Source organism: Eretmochelys imbricata, chromosome 1 (genome assembly GCF_965152235.1).
Source record: "Eretmochelys imbricata isolate rEreImb1 chromosome 1, rEreImb1.hap1, whole genome shotgun sequence".
NCBI classification, from domain to species: domain Eukaryota; kingdom Metazoa; phylum Chordata; order Testudines; family Cheloniidae; genus Eretmochelys; species Eretmochelys imbricata.
This window is the reverse complement of record NC_135572.1, coordinates 49579637-49599350: the sequence shown is the minus strand read 5'-3', so window position 1 is coordinate 49599350 and position 19714 is coordinate 49579637. Positions and strand designations below refer to the sequence as shown.

General features: G+C 40.3%; 2 protein-coding genes across 2 annotated transcripts in view; one reads left to right on the top strand and one right to left on the bottom strand.

Annotated features, from left to right (window-relative positions):
- N4BP2L1 (NEDD4 binding protein 2 like 1) overlaps positions 1-10079 on the top strand; it is a 91610-nt gene extending 81531 nt beyond the window's left edge. The window contains exons 6-7 of the mRNA XM_077810060.1: positions 8947-9033; positions 9743-10079. Of these exons, the coding sequence (XP_077666186.1) occupies positions 8947-9017 (71 nt within the window). The 3' untranslated portion in view covers positions 9018-9033; positions 9743-10079. The remainder of the gene's footprint in view (positions 1-8946; positions 9034-9742) is intronic.
- The window catches only part of BRCA2 (BRCA2 DNA repair associated), a 95976-nt gene that overhangs the window by 37130 nt on the left and 39132 nt on the right, over positions 1-19714 (bottom strand). Inside the window, exons 12-19 of the mRNA XM_077810087.1 lie at positions 18657-18749; positions 16392-16461; positions 15477-15919; positions 13229-13422; positions 5873-6060; positions 3314-3484; positions 2654-3008; positions 1809-1964 (exon numbers count right to left, since the gene is read on the bottom strand). Of these exons, the coding sequence (XP_077666213.1) occupies positions 1809-1964; positions 2654-3008; positions 3314-3484; positions 5873-6060; positions 13229-13422; positions 15477-15919; positions 16392-16461; positions 18657-18749 (1670 nt within the window). The remainder of the gene's footprint in view (positions 1-1808; positions 1965-2653; positions 3009-3313; positions 3485-5872; positions 6061-13228; positions 13423-15476; positions 15920-16391; positions 16462-18656; positions 18750-19714) is intronic.

Here is a 19714-nt window from a genome sequence, read left to right as displayed (position 1 = left end):
AAGCCCAGTTCCCTCAGCCTCTCCTCGTAAGTCATGTGCCCCAGCACCCTTATAATTTCCGTTGCCCTCCACTGGACTCTCTCAATTTTTCCACATCCTTTCTGTAGTGGGGGGCCCTAAAATGGACGCAATACTCCACATGTGGCCTCATGAGTGCCGAATAGAGGGGAATAATCACTTCCCTCAATCTGCTGGCAGTGCTCCTACTAATACACCCCAATATGCCGTTAGCCTTCTTGGCAACAAGGGCGCACTGTTGACTCATATCCAGCTTCTCGTCCACTGCAATCCCGAGGTCCTTTTCTGCAGAATTGCCACTTAGCCAGTCGGTCCCCAACCGGTAGCAGTGCGTGGGATTCTTCCATTCTAAGTGCAGGACTCTTGTTGAACCTCATCAGATTTCTTTTGGCCCAATCCTCCAATTTGTCTAGATCAGTCTTTTGAAGTTTCCATGCTATCAATGTCTCATATCTGTATACCATCGCACTACCTGTGAGAATCCACTGATTCATGTAGGGGAGAAGAGGAGCGGTGTAGAAGGCCTGCTTTATTTCTCCAGTGGAACTGAAGATCCATTTCAGTATCTTGGGGGAAATGATAAACACAGTGTCCTTTAAGGAGTCTTTTCCTTCTGGGCTGGGTCTTTTGTGAAATTTACCTCCCTTAGCTGGCTGGATGGTGCTGGTCTCATCCTTACACTCTCTCCCTGAGATGATCAGAAACATCAGATTATTCTCTGTTGGAGTTGCCATTCCTCAGGGGAGGGGTGTCCCAACATGTTGGTCTGACTTTCAGCCCAATGCACTGGCAGCGCGAAGGTTGATTGGATGAGAACAGACATGACATAATTTGCCTTCTGATAAGCCTGTAAGAGCTGCCTCACATATGACACCACCACTTTGGTTTAGCTCTGTGGTTCATGGTAAAATTCAGCCATGTCTGAGACAGGAGCAGAGGCAAGGAAGTGCTGCAGCAGTAGATCCAGGAAGCTGAAACCACCACACTGCTAAATACCCAATCTAGAACACAAACAGGAGGAAGAAGGGGTAAAAGTTGCTTGCTACTATCCCAAAAATGTATAAAAATAAAGCTTGCAAAGAAAACGGTCAGGAGCCATGCAAACTGCCACTAGTTTCTGCTGAAGAAGTTGAAGTTCTGCCATCAAGCTGGAGAAGGGGGTGTGGCCAGCACTGGTTGTGCTACAAAATTATTGAGAGGAGTGCGATCAGTATTGTGGGAGATGCTGGCCTGCAGAAGGAAGCATGTATCTGAATATTAAAAAATTCCATCTGAATTTCTGGTGGTGTTTAAAATGACTCCGTTCTATTTTATAAACATTCACAACTTATTTTCACTGAAATTTAAAAATATAATGATAATAGGTCACATAGTGATGCACCCAACTCAGGCAAGACAAGCAGCAATCCTAACAATGCTCCTTAATTTTTAACTTCTATGCTGTGGTGCTGTATGCTACAAACTGAACCCAACTGGTCTGGTTTGTTTTGCTTTAAGCTGAAAGGTTGTTCATCAACATTTTTCCTCAGCTCACTCTCAAACAAGTCTCCCACTTTAAAAATTACAACGTTCTGAAACTCTCTGTTACTCCAGGCTCTGAGGAGCCAAAAGTAAAGCTGATTAGAGGATAATGGGCATAAATTGAAATAGTTGGTACACTGAGGTATACACTCCTCTTGAAGTGTTAAGTCAAGTGCAGACATAATGAAACAAGAATCTATTCCATTAGTATTTCACAAATGATACATCATCTTATTAAACATTTTAGCCCAAAAGTATTCATACGGTACCTGAATAGGATAAGCTCTTTGAATAACTATATCAATACACCCAACAGTACCACCTTCACTGAAAAGTGATGACAAGGGCAAAGGAAAAGGTCTGGGATCCTGATGAAATCCTAGTTTGGCATGCCACCGAGCACGTCGAGTACCGTTAGCTGAAATCTGAGTAAATTAAGTGTTTTTCAGTGAAAATACCACACAAACAGACCAAAAAGATCAGCAAGTAATTTAATTTAGTGGGAAAACTCTCAATCTAAAATGTTCTTATTTGTGAAACTGAACATATTAAGGGTTTTCCAACTTTTTCATAGTGTGAACCACATTTGAATAGAGAGATATGCAAACTGATGGCCTCATGTATTTTAGTGAATAGTGAGTGTCCATGAGACCTAACAGACTTATTACTTCATACCAGAATAGAAAGCTCCTCAAATAAAAATATTTCGCACATCTCGTACCCCAGAAACCACTTTTGTCCCAAATTCTCCTCTCTCCTTCAAAATCGTTCCCCAAAACCTACTTTTTTCATCCCCCTCCCAAACGTCTCACATTCTTGAGCGATTTAGTACCAATTTTTTTTAAAAAGCGTTTAAAGAACACGACAACATGTAGTAACTTGATACAACTTTGCTATATAAAAATGTTCCTTCATTTCCTACCTCTCTCATATAATATCCTCTATCCCTCTGTCATGTCATGGCCCATCAAATCTAGACTGCAAATTCTTTCTGACAGAGAATATATTTTTTATCTGTCTGTAAAGCACCATCTACACCTATGGCACTGCCGAGATAACTACCATCACCCTCAAAATGCACATCTAATCAAGTTAAAGTAATACTTAATTTCACCTTTAACATAAGAGAGTCTGGAGTTTCCAATGGTGTGCATGCATCTTGAGAGCCCACAAGTTCTGCTCCATGTACTATGATCTTCTGACCAACAGTCAGCCTTCTTCCATGTAACAGTGCTTGGAGAGGAGGATCCAAGAGAGCCCTAATCCCATACCACCCATCTGTAACTTCAATCACTGCTGCTTTTTTTTTGCTTTCCACAATGTTTTTATTACTACAGATATCAGGCATGTTTTCATTTAATGATATGATTTTAGAAACACACAATATGAGTGTTTTTGCAGCTGTATCATCTCTCTCCACTATCTTTTTGATAGCTGATCGCTGACTTTTATCAATTTCCAAATCATATCTACAAAAAAAAAAAAAAAGGAACAATGCATTTACAATACACTTGAAAATATACAGTGTCTAAGATATTTTCTTTTAAATTAAACAGTGATTAACTATAACTAACCAATCTATATGAAAAAGTCCCCTTAGCAGAAACTGGAACTTCTATTTATTTTTGCAAATATTTATGACATATTTTAAGTATCAAAGGGATGAAGTTAAACACAAGCATTAAAACAGATTCATAAAGATAAAATTGATGTGTGCAAAATTCACAAAACTTACAGTGCAGCAAAAACCTTACATATACTGCTGTACACTTACCTATATTTTAACTGAAGTAGCACTCTTTCTGGTGTCAAACACCTATTAGCAAACTCCTGTGGAAAAGAGATTTCCATAGCTGCCAATTTCCATACAATCCATCTATAGTGGTTGTAGACCCAGGCTTCAGTAATTAGCTTTGGATCCACACCAGGTACATCACAGAGTGCCCTGTATACAAATTTTTATAATATTAAACTGAACACCATTTTAAGTTTTTCAAATTTGTATTTTCAATAATATTTTAATCTGTTATATTAGTACTTTGGTACTTGATATAGGAATACATCTAAGGGTGCATGTACTGGAAAATTACTGATAAAATACATATTTTAATATATCTATTTATTGAGAAATCAGGAATGGGAACTGAATCAGAAAATATGAAAAATGTTGACAAGAAAATAAAATATTTAAAAAATCTTTCTAAAATAATCAAAACCAAATGTGCGGTGTTTTGCTTCACATGATGTCTTTTGCGTTGTAACTAATTTGCAAAATGGCCAGTAGCAAGGTAACATATAACTGATTTATAAAAGTGCACAGTAGAGTTACACTACATGTATATATTTTGCTTTTAATTGATCTTTAGAAGGGGACTGCAAATGCGTAGGGATAGCGAGTGTGGAGGAAAGAGATATGTTTGCCTCCTTTTTGTTTCTTATCCTTCTTAGCCAATATCATGTATATTTACAAAATGTTTTGTATTTAGGCTAAGTTGTATAACTATGAACTGGATTCCCAGAATGCTTTGTACCAATGCTAAGATTTTTTTGTGGAAATTTACTTTCTATCAGAAGTTGTATGTTCTGTTAAGGAATGTTACATATAAATTGTGTGCTGGGGGAGAAAACAGTTCATTTCTTTACTGTCTAAACCTACTTTACCGTCTACTAATATCTGGAATGTTATTGTGTACGGTTGGTACAAATATCTTTGTATCCTGAAAATATAGGTATGAAACTAGATAAGAAAAAAGGAGTAAGGTATATTTAATATTCTGCTATTCTTGTAATAAACAAGTGGACTATAAATATAAGTCAAATTAAGCTCACACTTTGGGACAGACTGAACTGCTGCAATACTGTTCCCCTGAAACAGGTAACGTATAAACCCTTCTGTGCTGATCTATCTGATTAATAAATTGATTGAGCCATGTGATGTGACATTTTGCTAATTGATAATCTAAACCAAACCACTAACTATGTATATTAAAAAAGCCTTAAACAGCATTTCCCCCCCTCAAATAAGAAAAGTTAGAATTTTTTTCCGCTAGTTGTTTTCCTTAGTAATTTTAGGAATGACTTGTCTCCCCATTTTTGTTTGTTTGTTTGTTTGGTAGGTAGACTCCTTGGACAACTCACAGTTGAGGATAAAGGGCTTTTAGTCCTTCATCTGAAGAGCAGGGGTGTTAAATCCTTAAGAGGACTTTTCAACCAAGTGTTTTAATAAGATAGGTGTTAATAAAAAACTCACAAATTTGTAATCCGAATAAAAATGAGAAAATGAAACCAAACTAGCTGAGAGGGATCATCTCCATGTCATAATCTTGCCAACAGTGAAATTATCCAGAGGCTTCCAGAGTGGACAAGCTCTGAATTTCTAATGTAGAAACAAAAAATCCTTCAGACCTTTCTTATAACTTCAAAAAGCTGCCAAAAAGGTATGAATGAAAACCGGACCCACTGAAATCAACAGGAGTTTTACCATTGACCTTTGTAGAGTCAGGATCTCACTCTATAAATCCAACTTCCCTTTGCAAGGGAAGATAAAGTAATAATTGAACTGGAATATTTGCCAGTTCTCTCACCCATCATGCAAAAAAACAAAAAAAAAACCCCCTTCCGCTTAACCCCACCTGAAAAATGTCAAAAGACATCAACCAAAAGATTCAGCAGGCTTCCAGGCTACATGAGTCTTGAAAATCCCTCCAAAAATATGCTCCTGATTTTAATATAAGCCAACCTTCTATATTTCTATTTGCAGATCACCACAGTGGAGAAATGGACAGATGACCCATTAATGCACATATTAAACCTCCCATAAATACAAAGGCTTAAAATATTCTTATGTACAATGACATAAGTAGACTAAAATGTGCATTAATGACCTGTAGTAAGAGGGTAGCTACCATCTTATAAACACTTACTGTGTCTAGTAGTTTTATCATAGGGCAGAGGTTCCCAAACTTGGTTTGCAGCTTGTTCAGGGTAAGCCCCTGGCGGGCCGCGAGACGCTTTGTTTACCTGAGCGTCCACAGGTACGGCTACTTGCAACTCCCAGTGGCTGTGGTTCACCATTCCCGGCCAATGGGAGCTGTGGGAAGCAGCGCGGGACAGGCCACTACTTCCCGCAGCTCCCTTTGGGCAGGAACAGTGAACCATGGCCACTGGGAGCTGCGAGTGGCCGTACTTGTGGACACTCAGGTAAACAAAGTGTCTCGCAACCTGCCAGGGACTTACCCTGAACAAGTAGCCAACCAAGTTTGGGAACCCCTGTCATAGGGTAATAATATGTAGTAATTTAGGAATAATTTTTTCCTCAAACTCATAATCAAACCTGTAAAATTCTTCTTTCCCTGCCTTTCCCTCATCAGTAGGTATAAGCCATCCTCCATCAGCAAGCTGTATTCCATGTCCAGCCAGTAAATACTCCTTACTGAAAAAATCCTGGATGAGAAACTGGAAAAATTCTGCATTTACGCTGTTAACTTTTATGCAGTGCTTCGAAACACCATACATGTGCAGCTGTAAATGATCAGGTGAGAGACAGCAAAGTAAGAAAAACTATCCAATACAACAAGCATTTCAGCAACCAGACAATTTTTCTTGTTAAATACAGAGTTATTGTAAAACATCTCCTTTAAATGTGTGCAGTTCTCATCTGCCAGGGAAAACTAATATGTAATCCAAGCAGAGAGGAGGAACTCCTAACAATATTAATTGGAAGTTGAAGCTAGCCAAATTCAAATTAGAAATAAGATGCAAATATTTCACAGTGAGGGTAATTAACTATTGAAGAGGAGACTACTCACCTGTGCAAAAACTGACCGTCTTCAAGATTAGTGTCCCTGTGGGTGCTCCACTGTAGGTGTCAGTGTGCCCCTGCGCCATTGTTTGGAGATTTTTACAGCAGTACCCGTATTGGCCGCACATGCGTGGAGCCTGCCTCACATACCAGTCCTGTCTTAAAAGTGCGCATGCGCGGCCGAACTCCTCAGATCCTTCTCTACAATGGAGGCCGCCCAGCTCCAAAGTAGAGGGGAGGTGGGTGGGGAGTGGAGACCCACAGGGACACTCATCTTGAAGAACGTCAGTTACTGCACAAGTGAGTAACCTCCTCTTCTTCTTCGAGAGGTGTCCCTGTGGGTGTTCCACTGTAAGTGACTGAAAAGCAGTATCTCTCAAGGAGGTAGGGACTTCGAATCTGGAAGGAATGCAATAGATAGAACAGCTCTGCCCACACGCGTATTGGTGATGGGTCCCTGTGTAAGAGCATAATGTTTTGCAAACGTATTTTCAAAAGCTCAAATGGCAGTTCTGGAAATGTCCTTAAAGGGGGACGTTCTGTAGACAGGCCACTGAGGCCGCCATGCATCTGGTGGAGTGAGTCGTGATAAAGTTAGGAGGGGTCACGTTCTGTAGTTGATAACACAGACAAATGCAACTCGAGATCCAGTTGGAAAGTCAGTGGTTAGAGATAAATGAGCCCTTAGGGAGTTCTGCAATGGGGACGAATAGCTTGTCGGAACGCATAAAGGTTTTAGTCCTGTCAAAGTAGAAGGACAAAGCTCTGTGCATGCCCAAAGTGTGCATCATAGATTCAAAGGAATTCGCATGTGGTTTTGGGAAAGGTAGGGAGATGGATAGGCTCATTGACATGGAAAGATGAGTGCACCTTTGGGGAATTTTGGGGAGTAAGCGTAGGGTGACTTTGTCCTTAAAAATATGGTGCATGGCAAATCTGCCATGAGTGCTGCAATTTCTCCTGAGCGTCTCACACAGGCAAATCGCTACCAGAAATGCAGTTTTCATAGAGAGATGTAGAAGGGAACATGTGGCTAAGGGTTCAAATGGTTTTGGGTTAGGCATGTTAACACTAAGGGGAGGTCCCAAGATGGATTAGGCGGTTTGATGTGTGGGTATAAGGTTTGGGGTCCTTAAGGAATCACTTAGTAATGGGATGAGCAAAGATAGTCCTATCGTCGATGGCATCATAGAACATTGTAATTGCGGCCAAGTGGAGTTTGATGGGACTCAGGGAGAGTCCAGATAATTTAATCTCTAATAGATAGTCGAGGATTAGCGGGAGAGGCACGGAAAAAAGGAGCAGTGTTTGTGACAGCCCACCAGTGTGTAAATCTTGTTCAGTTATAAAGGCAGGTGGTGCATGTAGAATTTGTTGTGCTACGAAGGAGTACATTTGAATCTGCCCCGAGCAAGTTCGCTTGGCATGAGAGAACCATGAAGGAGCCAAACCTTGAGGTGTAACATGGTTAAACTGGAGTGGAGCAGTAGACCCTGTTGTTGGGACAAGAGATTCGGGCGGAGGGTAGCGGGATGGATGCAGAAAGTGACATCTTGGTAAGGAAAGGGTATCATGCCTGTCTGGGCCATGTGGGGCTATCATTATGACCCTGGCTTGGTGTGTTCGTATTTTTATCAATAATTTGTGTATGAGTGGCATCAGGGAAATGCATACATTAGGTCGGTGTTCCATGGGAACACGAACGCATCCCTCGAGGAGTGTTTGCCTAGTCCTGCTCTGGAACAAAATCTTGGGCATTTCTTGTTTGCTGCAGTTGCAAAAAGCTCTGTGGTTGGGTATCCCCATGTGTGTACTATATCCTCATTTAGTTCCCATTCGTGGTCTATGGGAAATCTTCTGCGGAAGTCGTCACGGTGGTATTGAGAGAGCCAGGTAAGTATGCAGCTGATATTCAGACATTGTGTCTGAGACACCAGTTCCATCATTTCATTGCTTCTGTACAAAGGGAGTGGGCTCACGCCCCCATCCCCTTTTGCCTGTTTACATAGAAGATGTAGGCAATGTTGTCGGTCATTATCCTGACATGTCGGTTTTGTATGAAAGGAGACATTGGAGACAGGCATTGCATATCGTTCAGAATTCTAGACGTTGATGTGAAGGGACGTCTCGGCCGGAGACAAAAGACCCTGGGTAGTGTATTGGGGCATGTGTACTCCCTATACCATAAGGGATGCATCTGTAGTTAAGACAACCGATGGGACGTCCTGTAGAAAGGGGACCTGTAGCAAAGGTTGTGAGGCAATGTCCACCGATGGAGAGAGTCCTAGACTCTGGGAGGTATGTATAAAAGTTTGTTCAGACCATGGACATTCGGGCTGTAGACAGTGGAATCCAGCTTTGGAAACACCTCATGAAGAGGCGAGTGTTCCTGACTACAAAACTGCAAGAGGCCATGGGGCCTTGGAGTTGTAGGCAAGCTCGTGCAGCCACTTGTGGACTGTTGCACAGCTTGGGAACGAAAAGGTTGATAGTGTTATAAAGGTGGAGTGGAAGAGATGCTATTCTTTTGCATGAGTCGAAATGTGCTGCTATGAACTCCAGTTGTTGGGTGGGAGTGAGTGAAAATTTTCTTTGCTCATTCGCAGGCCAAGAGCATGGAAACATTGGACTGTCCATTGTGTGGACTGAATGGCTTCTTGGAGGGTCCAGGCTTTGAAAAGGCAGTTGTCGAGGTAAGTAAAAATTATGATTCTCTGCCTTCTGAGATGAGCTGCTATGACTGTGAGGAGTTTGGAAAAGACACAAGGTGCAGTCGAGAGGCCGAAAGGTAGGACCCTGTACTGGTAGTGTTGTGAGCCCAGAACGAAGAGAATAAAACCTCTGTGGGCAGGATGTATGGTCACAGGAACATAAGCATCCTGCAGGTCGAGGGCTGAAAATCCAATCTCCGTGCTCCAGTGCTGGAATTATGGTTGCAAGTCACCATTTTTTTTTAAAATTTTATTTAACGAATTTATTGAGGCATCTGAGGTCGAGAATGGGTCGCCATCCCCCAGTTTTCTTTTGTTTTAAAAAGTACTGGGAGTAGAACCCTTTTCCTCTGTGTTGGTCAGGCGCTGGTTGTACTGCTCCTAATTGGAGGAGGTGATGCACCTCTTGGTGGAGCAGTTGTATGTGAGAGGGGTCCCCGAAAAGGGACTGGGAGGCGGGGGGAGGGAAATGAGCACGAAGTAAGGATGATGTTTTCTATACTGTTGCTCACATCTTCAAATTTGCTATCAGTGGGAGGGGGTTGACATGGAGCTGATGAATTGGTGTGGCGACATTGATATCTTGGTCACGGACATTGTTGTTCATATGGTCTATGACTTTGTTGAGCATACATTGGGTAGCATGGATGTTGATAAGGTTGGTATCTATATTGTCTCTTCTTATTTGCAGGGGTTTGGATACCGAGAGACCATAATGTCGCTCTTGAGTCCTTCATGGAGTGAAGCACATCATTGGTGTTACTGGCAAATAGTTTTTCACCATCAAAAAGGAGATCTTCTATGGTATTCTGAACCTTGCAAGGAAAAGATGATGATGAAAGCCATGAAGCTCGACGCATCACGACTGCTGTAGCAGTGGACCTTGCAGCTGTGTTAGCAACATCAAGCGCAGTTTGTAGTGCAGTACGGGAGATGATTTGTCCGTCAGAGACTATGGCTTTTAACTGTTTGTTTGTTTTTTCCCCACCTCTGGAATGTCATAAATAAAGTCCATGAGTTTCTCATAATTTTTGTGCTCATATTTTGCCAGAACAGCTGCATAATTAGATATCCAGAATTGTAATGTGGACGAAGCATACACTTTACAATGAAGCAGGTCCAGCCTTTTACTGTCTTTATCAGTTGGGGTAGACATGGGAACTGGGTTAGCTACCTCTACTACCAATGTCTTTGGCGCTGGGTGAGTAAAAAGGAACTCAGACCCTTTGGAAGGAATAAAATATTTCCAGTAAGCTCGCTTACAGGTAGGTCTGCTAGTAGCCGGAGTCTGCCATATGGTTTTGGCAGGATCCATAATGGCTGGATTTATAGGTAAGGCAATCTTGGATGTGGAGGAAGGTTGCAGGATGTCAGTCAACTCATGCTGGTTTTCAGAAAACTTCCTCCAGATTAATCCTCAATTCATTGGCGACTCTTTTGAAGAGATCTTGAAATTTTAAGAAATCATCCGACAGTGTTGGTGGGGAGGCAGTATAGCCTCATCCTGTGTGGATACAGGCTCCACAAGGGTTGGGGAAGCATGTGTAGTGTGTTCATCAAAGTGTGGAGTAAGAGCTTGTTGTCTCTCATTCATAGCCGTATGCACTGGTGTATGCAAGGTGGCATTGCTCCTATTTTTGGCATCTTGGAGATCATAATGGAATCGCTTATATGGTGCTCATGGACCCCATATTGCCACTGACAGGGGAAAAGGCATAGGTGGTGCCATCCATGGGTTTATATACCAGGGCGGGAGGTCTTTGATGAACGAAGACCTAGATTTTCTGTGACCAGTGCTGATTTGGCTCTGTGACTGGGAGAACTGGTATGGTGAAAAGTCTCCCTGCACTATGGCTTCCTCATCACTAGAAAAGTGAGATACAGCCAGAGTCAGGTGTCTGGACCACACATGAATGTCCGGAGAAAAACAGGTGTCAAGTAGAGGTAACTGTAGGTTAGGTGACACCTGTAGGTCCAGTGAATGAATGAACTGCAGTGCCAGGGAGCCTGTGTGAGAGAAATCCTCTGTTAGGAGCACCTGTGGTGATGGAGGGTCATTCGGCACCGACATTCTCTGCACCATAGCGCTCAATGCATGCGCTGAGGTCGGTTGTGCTGGGAAGGTAAGCACAGCCCGGGTCTGTTCAAGCAAGGTCCTCTGTGCTGGCACCGTGTCTATTGCGGTGCCAGACGGTGCCATGAGAGAGGCAGGCAACTTGAAGCCTGAAGCCTCGGCACTGGGAGCTTGTGCTGTCACTGCAGCCAGAGGCAGGATTAGTGCAATGCCAGGGGAACCGGCACATCAAAGGTGCTGAGTGGTCTGCACAAAAGAAATAGACCTGCTCAGCAACCCTTTTGCTTGCAATGTTTCCCTTTTGGGTGAGGGAGGCAGGCGTCTTCTTTTTTTTTGTGTCCTTTTTGGAGGCGGGAGGGCTGCGGTTCACTGAGGAGCCCATACCTGGGTCAGAAGAGGGTCAGAGTGACTTCTGCCCAAGAATCATTTTCAGGCGGAGTTCTCTACCTTTATGTGCCTTGGATTTTAATTTGGAACAATGGGCACATTTTTGAGGAACTCCCCCAGGCATTTTATACACTGGGAGTGACCATCCGACATAGGGATGGCGTCCCTGCATATAGAGCACTGTTTAAATCCTGGGGAGCCGGACATATTAACGTCGGCTGGAGGCTGAGAGGAACAAGCAGGAACAAATTTTTTTTTTTTTTTAAAGGGATGAACTTATCTAGTAACTAGAGTGCTAAAGTAAGGGGGAAAAGGATGTAGAATGGGTAAGAGAAAAAGTTTTAACGAGTCTGCTGTAGGTCCGACTCTGGCCGGGGGATGGTAGAGAAGGAACTGAGAAGTTCGGCCGCGCATGCACACTATTAAGACAAGATTGGTATGTGAGGCAGGCTCCGCATATGTGAGGCCAATATGGGTACTGCTGTAAAAATCTCCGAACAACGGCGCAGGGGCGTACTGACACCTACTGTGGAGCACCCACAGGGACATCTCTCAAAGAAGAAACAATGTTACCAAAGATTGAAGTGGAATCTCCACCACTGTCAATTTTAAAAGAAAGCTTGCAAGTTTTTCTAAAAGATATGCTCTGGGTCAAACAGGAATTAACTCAGGGAAGCCTCAGGGCCTATATTATACAGGAAGTCAAACTAGATTTTCACCATGGTCCCTTCTGTCTTTATAATCTATTAATCTAAAATTTTCCCTTATCAAACATTTCTCAACAAAATTTGCATAAACAGTACGAGATCCTCAGTCAGCAGTAAAAGATTTTACATGGATATTTTTGTATTGTCGAATTGAGCCCTTTTGTCCTAAGTTTACAAAGAAGATGAATATAAACACCAACGAGTAAAATATTTAATACAAAACCAATTGCCTAAACAAGACCCAAAACATCATTTAAAAGATTATTTTTCTCTATTATAATGGCAAGCTTGTCATTTTAGCTAGAGGAAAAAAAAGGTGGAATAAGAAGGTGGAATAAAACTTGAACCCCAATTTGCTACATTCATGCCTAAGAGACCATACATGTCACCTATTAGCTATTACCAGGCTTTTCAGTTAATCATTTCTAAAGCTATCAATTCTCTAGTAAAGCCAAATCTTTTATACACACTGTGGGCTATGAGGAAAGTCTCAAGTTTCTCAGAGTGATATCACCCATATTAATTACAAAAACCAAAAACCACCACAGCCAATAAGAACAGTGGGATGACTATGAGATGCTGCTCCTTTCCTGTGAACAAGAGGCTTCTGAAACCAACTTGGCTCCAAGGTAACAGAAAAGAGGAAAAATCACTAGTAGGATCTCAGCAGAAATCAGAACATGTTATATAAAAGGCTGAAATTTCATTTTAGGATTAACTATTGTGGGTTAAGAGCCATCTCACTAGGGGATTTACAACCCCTCACTTCACCTTTGTAATTTGCTCTACTCTTATTTTGTAATATAATTTTTGAAGGGCCACAGAGATACAAAAGTTTCTTAAAACTAAAATGACTGCATGTACTAGTTAATTTTTTTTATTGTAATTACAACCTTAGTGAATGTACTGCTGTAATATTTAGCTATAAAATCCAAGAAGATACATATTTCACTTAAATTCACATATTCAAAATTAGCTAAACCTTGTGAAGAATACAGTAAAGATCAACCTGTTCAATGGAATAAGTACTAGGAGATTTTTCTTCTACAGCAGCTTTCAGGGAGATCCTTTTTGTTGCAGATGTTTTCATGAGATAAAGACTGCCTGGCTGTGGGTGAATATTTTGCCTTTTTTTCTTTCTAATTCTCATCTCTTGCAGATTTCTGGAACAGTGAAGGTTTGCAATCATTTCCATCAAATCTGCTAGGAAAAAAACCACCACACATCAAATCCTGTTTCAATTGTGTGTTAATTTAGGATATGAACTCAAATCAGTAAAAGCAAGTGGGTAACAAGCATGATTTTTTTTAGCTCACATAATTTTTAGAATTTGCCATAGAGCAAACATACAGAATCAAAACGATTTAAGAAGCATCATTCATTGAAAACATTTTAAAATGTTTAGTTCAATGAGTGCATTTCAAACAAAGTTAAACACTCTTATTCTAGAATCTAAGTTTGTTTTTGTTGAAAACATTAAATAAATAGAAAGTAGTCAATCATTTCTGAATCTATAATCTTGAGATTGTAAAAAGTGACCTTTTCCTTGTAAACAATGGGCCTAACTCTGCAAACACTTATAGATGGGTATAAATTTATGCACATAATCACAGTAACTCCTCACTTAAAGTCATCCCGATTAACGCTGTTTCGTTGTTACGTTTCTGTTCAATTAGGGAACATGCTTGTTTAAAGTCGCACAATGCTCCCTTATAACATTGTTTGGCAGCCGCCTGCTTTGTCCACTGCTTGCAGGAAGACCAGCCCGTTGCAGCTAGCTGGTGGGGGCTTGGAACTAGGGTGGACCGGCAGCCTCCCATCAGCTCCCCACTCCCCTAAGTTCCCTGTGTGGCAGCCGCCCAGCTGGCTACCAATTGCTGGCAGTTCAGCTGTCCCTCCCCTCGCTGCCATGTGCTGCTCCTGCCCTCTGCCTTGGAGCTGCTCCCCGGAGCCTCCAGCTTACTATGCGGAGAGGACGGGGAAGAGGGAGGCTAATGTCAGGGTGTCCCCCTCCCCTCTACTCCTGCCCCCCCCGCTTACCCCTTCTCCAAATAGAGCAGGATGGGGACATGACGGCTCAGGACGGAGAGAGCTTGCTGGCCACAGCTGCTGTCTCAACTTGCTGATCTACTTAAAAAGGCAATGTACTTAGAGTGGTGTCAGCGTACTTAAAGGGGCAATGTGCATCTCTCTCTCCCACACACACAGGGTGTGTGTCTCTGTCTGCCATGCGGTCTCCCCTCCCTCCATTTGTGCTGCCTTATAGAGTGTGAGGCTACATTAACAACGTGTTAACCCTTGAGGGCTCAGCCAAATGCTAGTTCATATAATTTAGCAGTAAGGCATTCCCTGGGAAATATCCCACCCTCTTCCACCCTTTAATTTCACCACCTCAACCAAGCTTCACAATCATCATTGCTGTGTACAGTATTAAATTGTTTGTTTAAAACTTACACTCTGTCTGTGTGTGTGTGTAACTATATAAAATACAGTTTTTTGTCTGGGGAAAAAAATTTCCCTGGAAGCTAACCCCCCCCATTTACATTAATTCTTATGGGGAAACTGGATTCGCTTAACATCATTTCGCTTAAAGTCGCATTTTTCAGGAACATAACTACGTTAAGCGAGGAGTTACTGTAGTCCCATTGAAGAAATTTGGACTACTCACATAAGTGAAGTTACACATGCTGACTGGGATTTTCAAAAAAGCCTAGAAAAGGTAATCCCAACTCCCCCTGAAAGCTGAGTACCTAATTCACTTATGCCTCTTGGAAAATGCTGGCAATGAGTGTTTGACAGGATTGGACCTAAATTTTAAAAACATTAGCCAACAAAATAAATGTATGTACATATGTATGTATAAATAAATAAAACATACTACAAGTGACCATTCTATACAGCACCTAGAATGCTGTATGTTAAACAAAAATGTATAACCAAATGTTAAATGAAATTCAAATAGCTGTCACACAACTTATTTTCCAAGAACCAGTGTCCAAAGGTATATCAAGTCCTTGACTCACTTTCAAAATTTACATATAAATGCAAATACAGCATTATGAATATCACAGACCAAAATCAATCAAATATTGAAAAAAGATTTTTACTTTTAAATTTTTAAATTTCTAATGTTCCTACATCTAGGTTTAAAAATAAAAGCAATAAACTCTCAATAATATGCAAAAACCTTCAAGGTTATATTCAAACAATTACTGCGCACAACAGATATATGTTCAAAAATGTTTGCTTGAAAATACCTGAATCACCAGCTCCATTATCTCCTAAATTACACACTGTAACTTGATTGGTGCAATCTTTCTCCTCTAACTGATAATCTTCAGACTCTCCAGTATTTGGTTGAATTGTGACATCTTTTAGTTCTTTATCTCTATTCATATTTTTGTTAATCAATGAGTCAAGTCTTTTGCTGCCATGCTGCTCATTTGTGGAAACATTTGACTTAACTTTGAAAGGTGGCACAAAAGTTTTGGCAGTTTTGCTCAATACCGGCAGATTTCTTCTTTTCTCACTTTCTTCAGCAGAAATCTTATTAAATGGAGTAAAAAAGCCTGATGTACCACTTAAAGACTGTCTTAACACATGATGCTGAAAAATGTCAGATTTAGATTTAAATTCTTTAAAACCCTGGTCTGGTATAGTAAGATTAGGATTCTTGACTTCTTGTCGTTCTTTAGTAGCACTGTATAGAGGAAAATATTGAACAACATATAATTGAGCTTGGCTATCAGTAAATTTTCATACAAAACCTAACAAAGTCTGTCATTCCTTATAATTTTTTCTTTAATAGTCTCCCATTTAGTAAACAACTTTCAATTACATTCACATAAAATAATTCTTAGAACTAGCTAATGCTTTATTACTTCAAAGAAATCAGGTTACCTAATACAACATTTCATATCTATGGAAAAATAAAATCTGAACACATATGTAGAATTTCCATGGAATATTGCAGCGGTTTTATAGTAAGGCAAAAATTTAGATGATGTTTAAGTATAATTTGAATTAAAATTGATTAGCATTTTTTTTAGAAAATTGTGTAGCAAATTACTATAGTAAGATTAAATCAATCCAGAAGAACATATTCAACCCATATTCTGTTAAGCAATTCTTTAGAAATAAATCTGAAATTGTACTACACATTTTTTTCTTACCTGAAAGGAACACAAGTTTCAGGTTTTAAAGGAATATGGTACATAAACTTTCTTCTGTCTTTCACTGTGCCTAAAAAATAATGAAAACATAGTATGTTTCAATGGCACATGTGATGTTTCTGGAAGATTGTGTGTGTGTGTGTGTGTGTGTATACCAACCCACAATGTATACACACACATATACAAATAATACACACAAGTCTACAGAGTCAATAAACAGGTTTTTTTTTCCTTTTTTATTTTTTTAAGGAAATGAACTGATTTCATATAAAATTCTCTTTGTCTTAAGAGACCAATATTTAGATCTCCTTGGTTACCATTAGTGAGTGAAAAGTAAGTTTTGCTGTGCTGACAAGTGAGCTCAGATATGCTTCCCAGATCCAAAACCTGAACAGCTACTATTATTGTGAGAGCAGTTCGTGTTATTAGAACTCCCTTGCCTGCCTAACAGAGCTGCTAGAAACCAGCAGCAAAGCCTCTTTTGGCACAGATCTGTGGGCAGGTCTACACCACAACCGGGATTGACGTTTTGAGATCCATTTAGCAGGTCTAGTAAAGACCCGCCAAATCGACTGCAGACCACTCTCCAATCGACCGCCGTACTCTACCCCCAACGAGAAAAGTAAGGTAAGTCAACAGGAGATTTTCTCCCATCGACCCCGCGGTAACTAATTACGCAGCTGGAGTTGCGTAGCATAGGTTGACTTACTGCGGTAGTGTAGACATAGCCTGTGTCTTTTCACCTGCCTGCTTCTAGAAACCCTCTGGCCCACAGGCATTCTTTCTGACCAGAAATGTTAAGCCCTGCTATATTTCAGATTAGCTCAGTAGTAGACAGCTTAGAATTTTCACATCTCAGTACTTCAGACACGTGTGAATATAGCTTACAGTAATTATTTTTTGTCTTTTCGTCAATTTTATAGCTGTTCTAGCTCAAACTAATGGTGCCAAAGAAATCCTAATACATCCTTTTTAACATCTACATGAAGCCATTGGGTGAGAAGCAAAGTGGGGGAGACCACAATCTCACATCAGCATTATGCAGATGATCCCTGGCTTCGCTTCCAGTGCAGAAGGCATAACCAGTATCCTCTCCCAAATATCAGTGTGTGGCTGGCTGCAATCAGTACCTGGATTAAAGATAACTGGCAGAAACTCAACCAAGGCAAGATGGAAGGGATGCTTGTAGAATGTGTAAAATGCTTCCAAGAGCTATCTACTGCTATCCAATCACAGAATCATAGAATATCAGGGTTGGAAGGGACCCCTGAAGGTCATCTAGTCCAACCCCCTGCTCGAAGCAGGACCAATTCCCAGTTAAATCATCCCAGCCAGGGCTTTGTCAAGCCTGAAATCACCCTCTATTAAAGGAGTCTGCTTCCAGGTGATCAGTTGGTCGGTACATTATGGGCCTTTTTACACTCCTCACTGATTCTTAAGTCTCAAGTAACTGCCACTCTAAAGAATGCCACCTATTAAATTCTACAAAATTGTCTCATGACAATTTTGTCACTGTGATACGTGCTTTTTATGACCTTCAGAGTGAATCACTGCAACTTTGTATATCTAGATAGGATGACAGTCCTTAAAAAAGATCAATTAGCTTAATTAGTTTGCAGCCTCCCGCCTTACCAACACCAGGTGCCAAGAGCATATGAACCCCAGTGCTCTGGTCACTACACTTAATACCCCCCCACAAAATACCAGGTCAGGGTAAAATTCTTGGTCCCAGTCTTCAAGGCCCTCCATAAAAATGTTTCAAGGTATCTAAAAGAGCATCTCTTTGGGATGTTAAGATCTCTCTGCAGCTATATTCCTCAAAGACTCTTCGGTGTTAATATGTTTTAACTCAGACCTCCAAATTTTTATGCAGAAATAATATACTAGTTTACATAAAAATGCACCTATTGGTAAGGTATCCTCATCTTACTGAGGTTGCAGTTTGAAATTTTGAGTTACTGGATGCATGCACTGCGGATGATTGTATGTTGGAAGTGATAGAGTTTTTTTTATAGAGGTGAGCTGTGAATATACTTCAGTATTCTATTTGTGTGGTAAGGCATCTGATTTCAGGTTAGCACAGATGTTAATATTGCTTAAATGGCGATTTCCTTGATTTTTCATGAGTGTGTTGATGGGAAAAGCGCTTAAGCAATCTTAATTCATTAACATTTTTGTGTTGGTTTATTCAAAAAAGAAGAACTATAAATGGCACTTGATATGACAATTTACTATATCGTATATGAACAAGAAAAATAAAATTACCATCTGGAGTGCTTTTTGAAGCTTTCAAAGATTTGTGGGGATTCTCTGTTCTGTCAAATTCAGGTAGTAGTTGTCTTTTAATTGGAGGTTCTCCTGAAAAATAAATTACATACACCAATTTTAAAAAAGAATTTTCTCTTAAGCTCAAAAAAAAGAAGAGTACTTGTGGCACCTTAAGCTCAGTATCTCTCCCACTATAATATAGTAGCTGAACTTCTACATTTAGCATTTAAAGAGTTGCGTCAAACTAAAATTAGAAACTTTACAGACCACACTTTCTGAATTTAAATGTCTTTTCCCACAATTTGGCTTCTGTTTAGTAATCAAAGCAAAGAGAAGGATATCAAATAGGAATGCATTTTGTCTAGGGTTCCGTTATACACATATATCATGCCTGTTTCAAATACCTTGATTATTTGAAATATTGTTATACTATGTAAAGTGTTTTGGAAAAAATCGCTGACAAAACTGAACACGATAAATAATTTTAAGTTTGAATATAAAGAGAGAAATTTTTTCAAAAATCTTTAAAGGAGAATATTCCAAGTCTGACTGACACTATTATCTTAGGCACTATTATATATCCTTATTACCATAGTATTAGCAATTCACAAGATGAAGAGATGTGTTTCCTTAAACCCTCCCAATTAAAAACCAAGGTCAATTTTATAAGAAACGGATGACTATCCAAACACTTAATTAAAAGACATTTAAACAAAAAGTGTTTATTTACCTTGCTTTTGCATATCTATAAAGCAGCTTCCCTACAGGGCTAGTGATGTCAGAGCAACCTACACACTGTACTAATGCAGGGAAATAGCTTGTGTAAGTGGAAAGATTAGGCTGTTTTATCAGCTTTGGGGCTGTCTGTTTAGGGGGTTATAGCCCTTCTCAGAACTACACTAAATATTATCAAAACATTCTTGTCAAATCAGTTTAAATGGTTAAAGTCTTTTCCAGAAGTAATGGATCCCGATGATTTAATTTGCAAACTTTTTTCCTGTCTGGCTCTATTATGTAGCATTGTTGGGAGTGCTTCTAAAACTTCACACAATAGA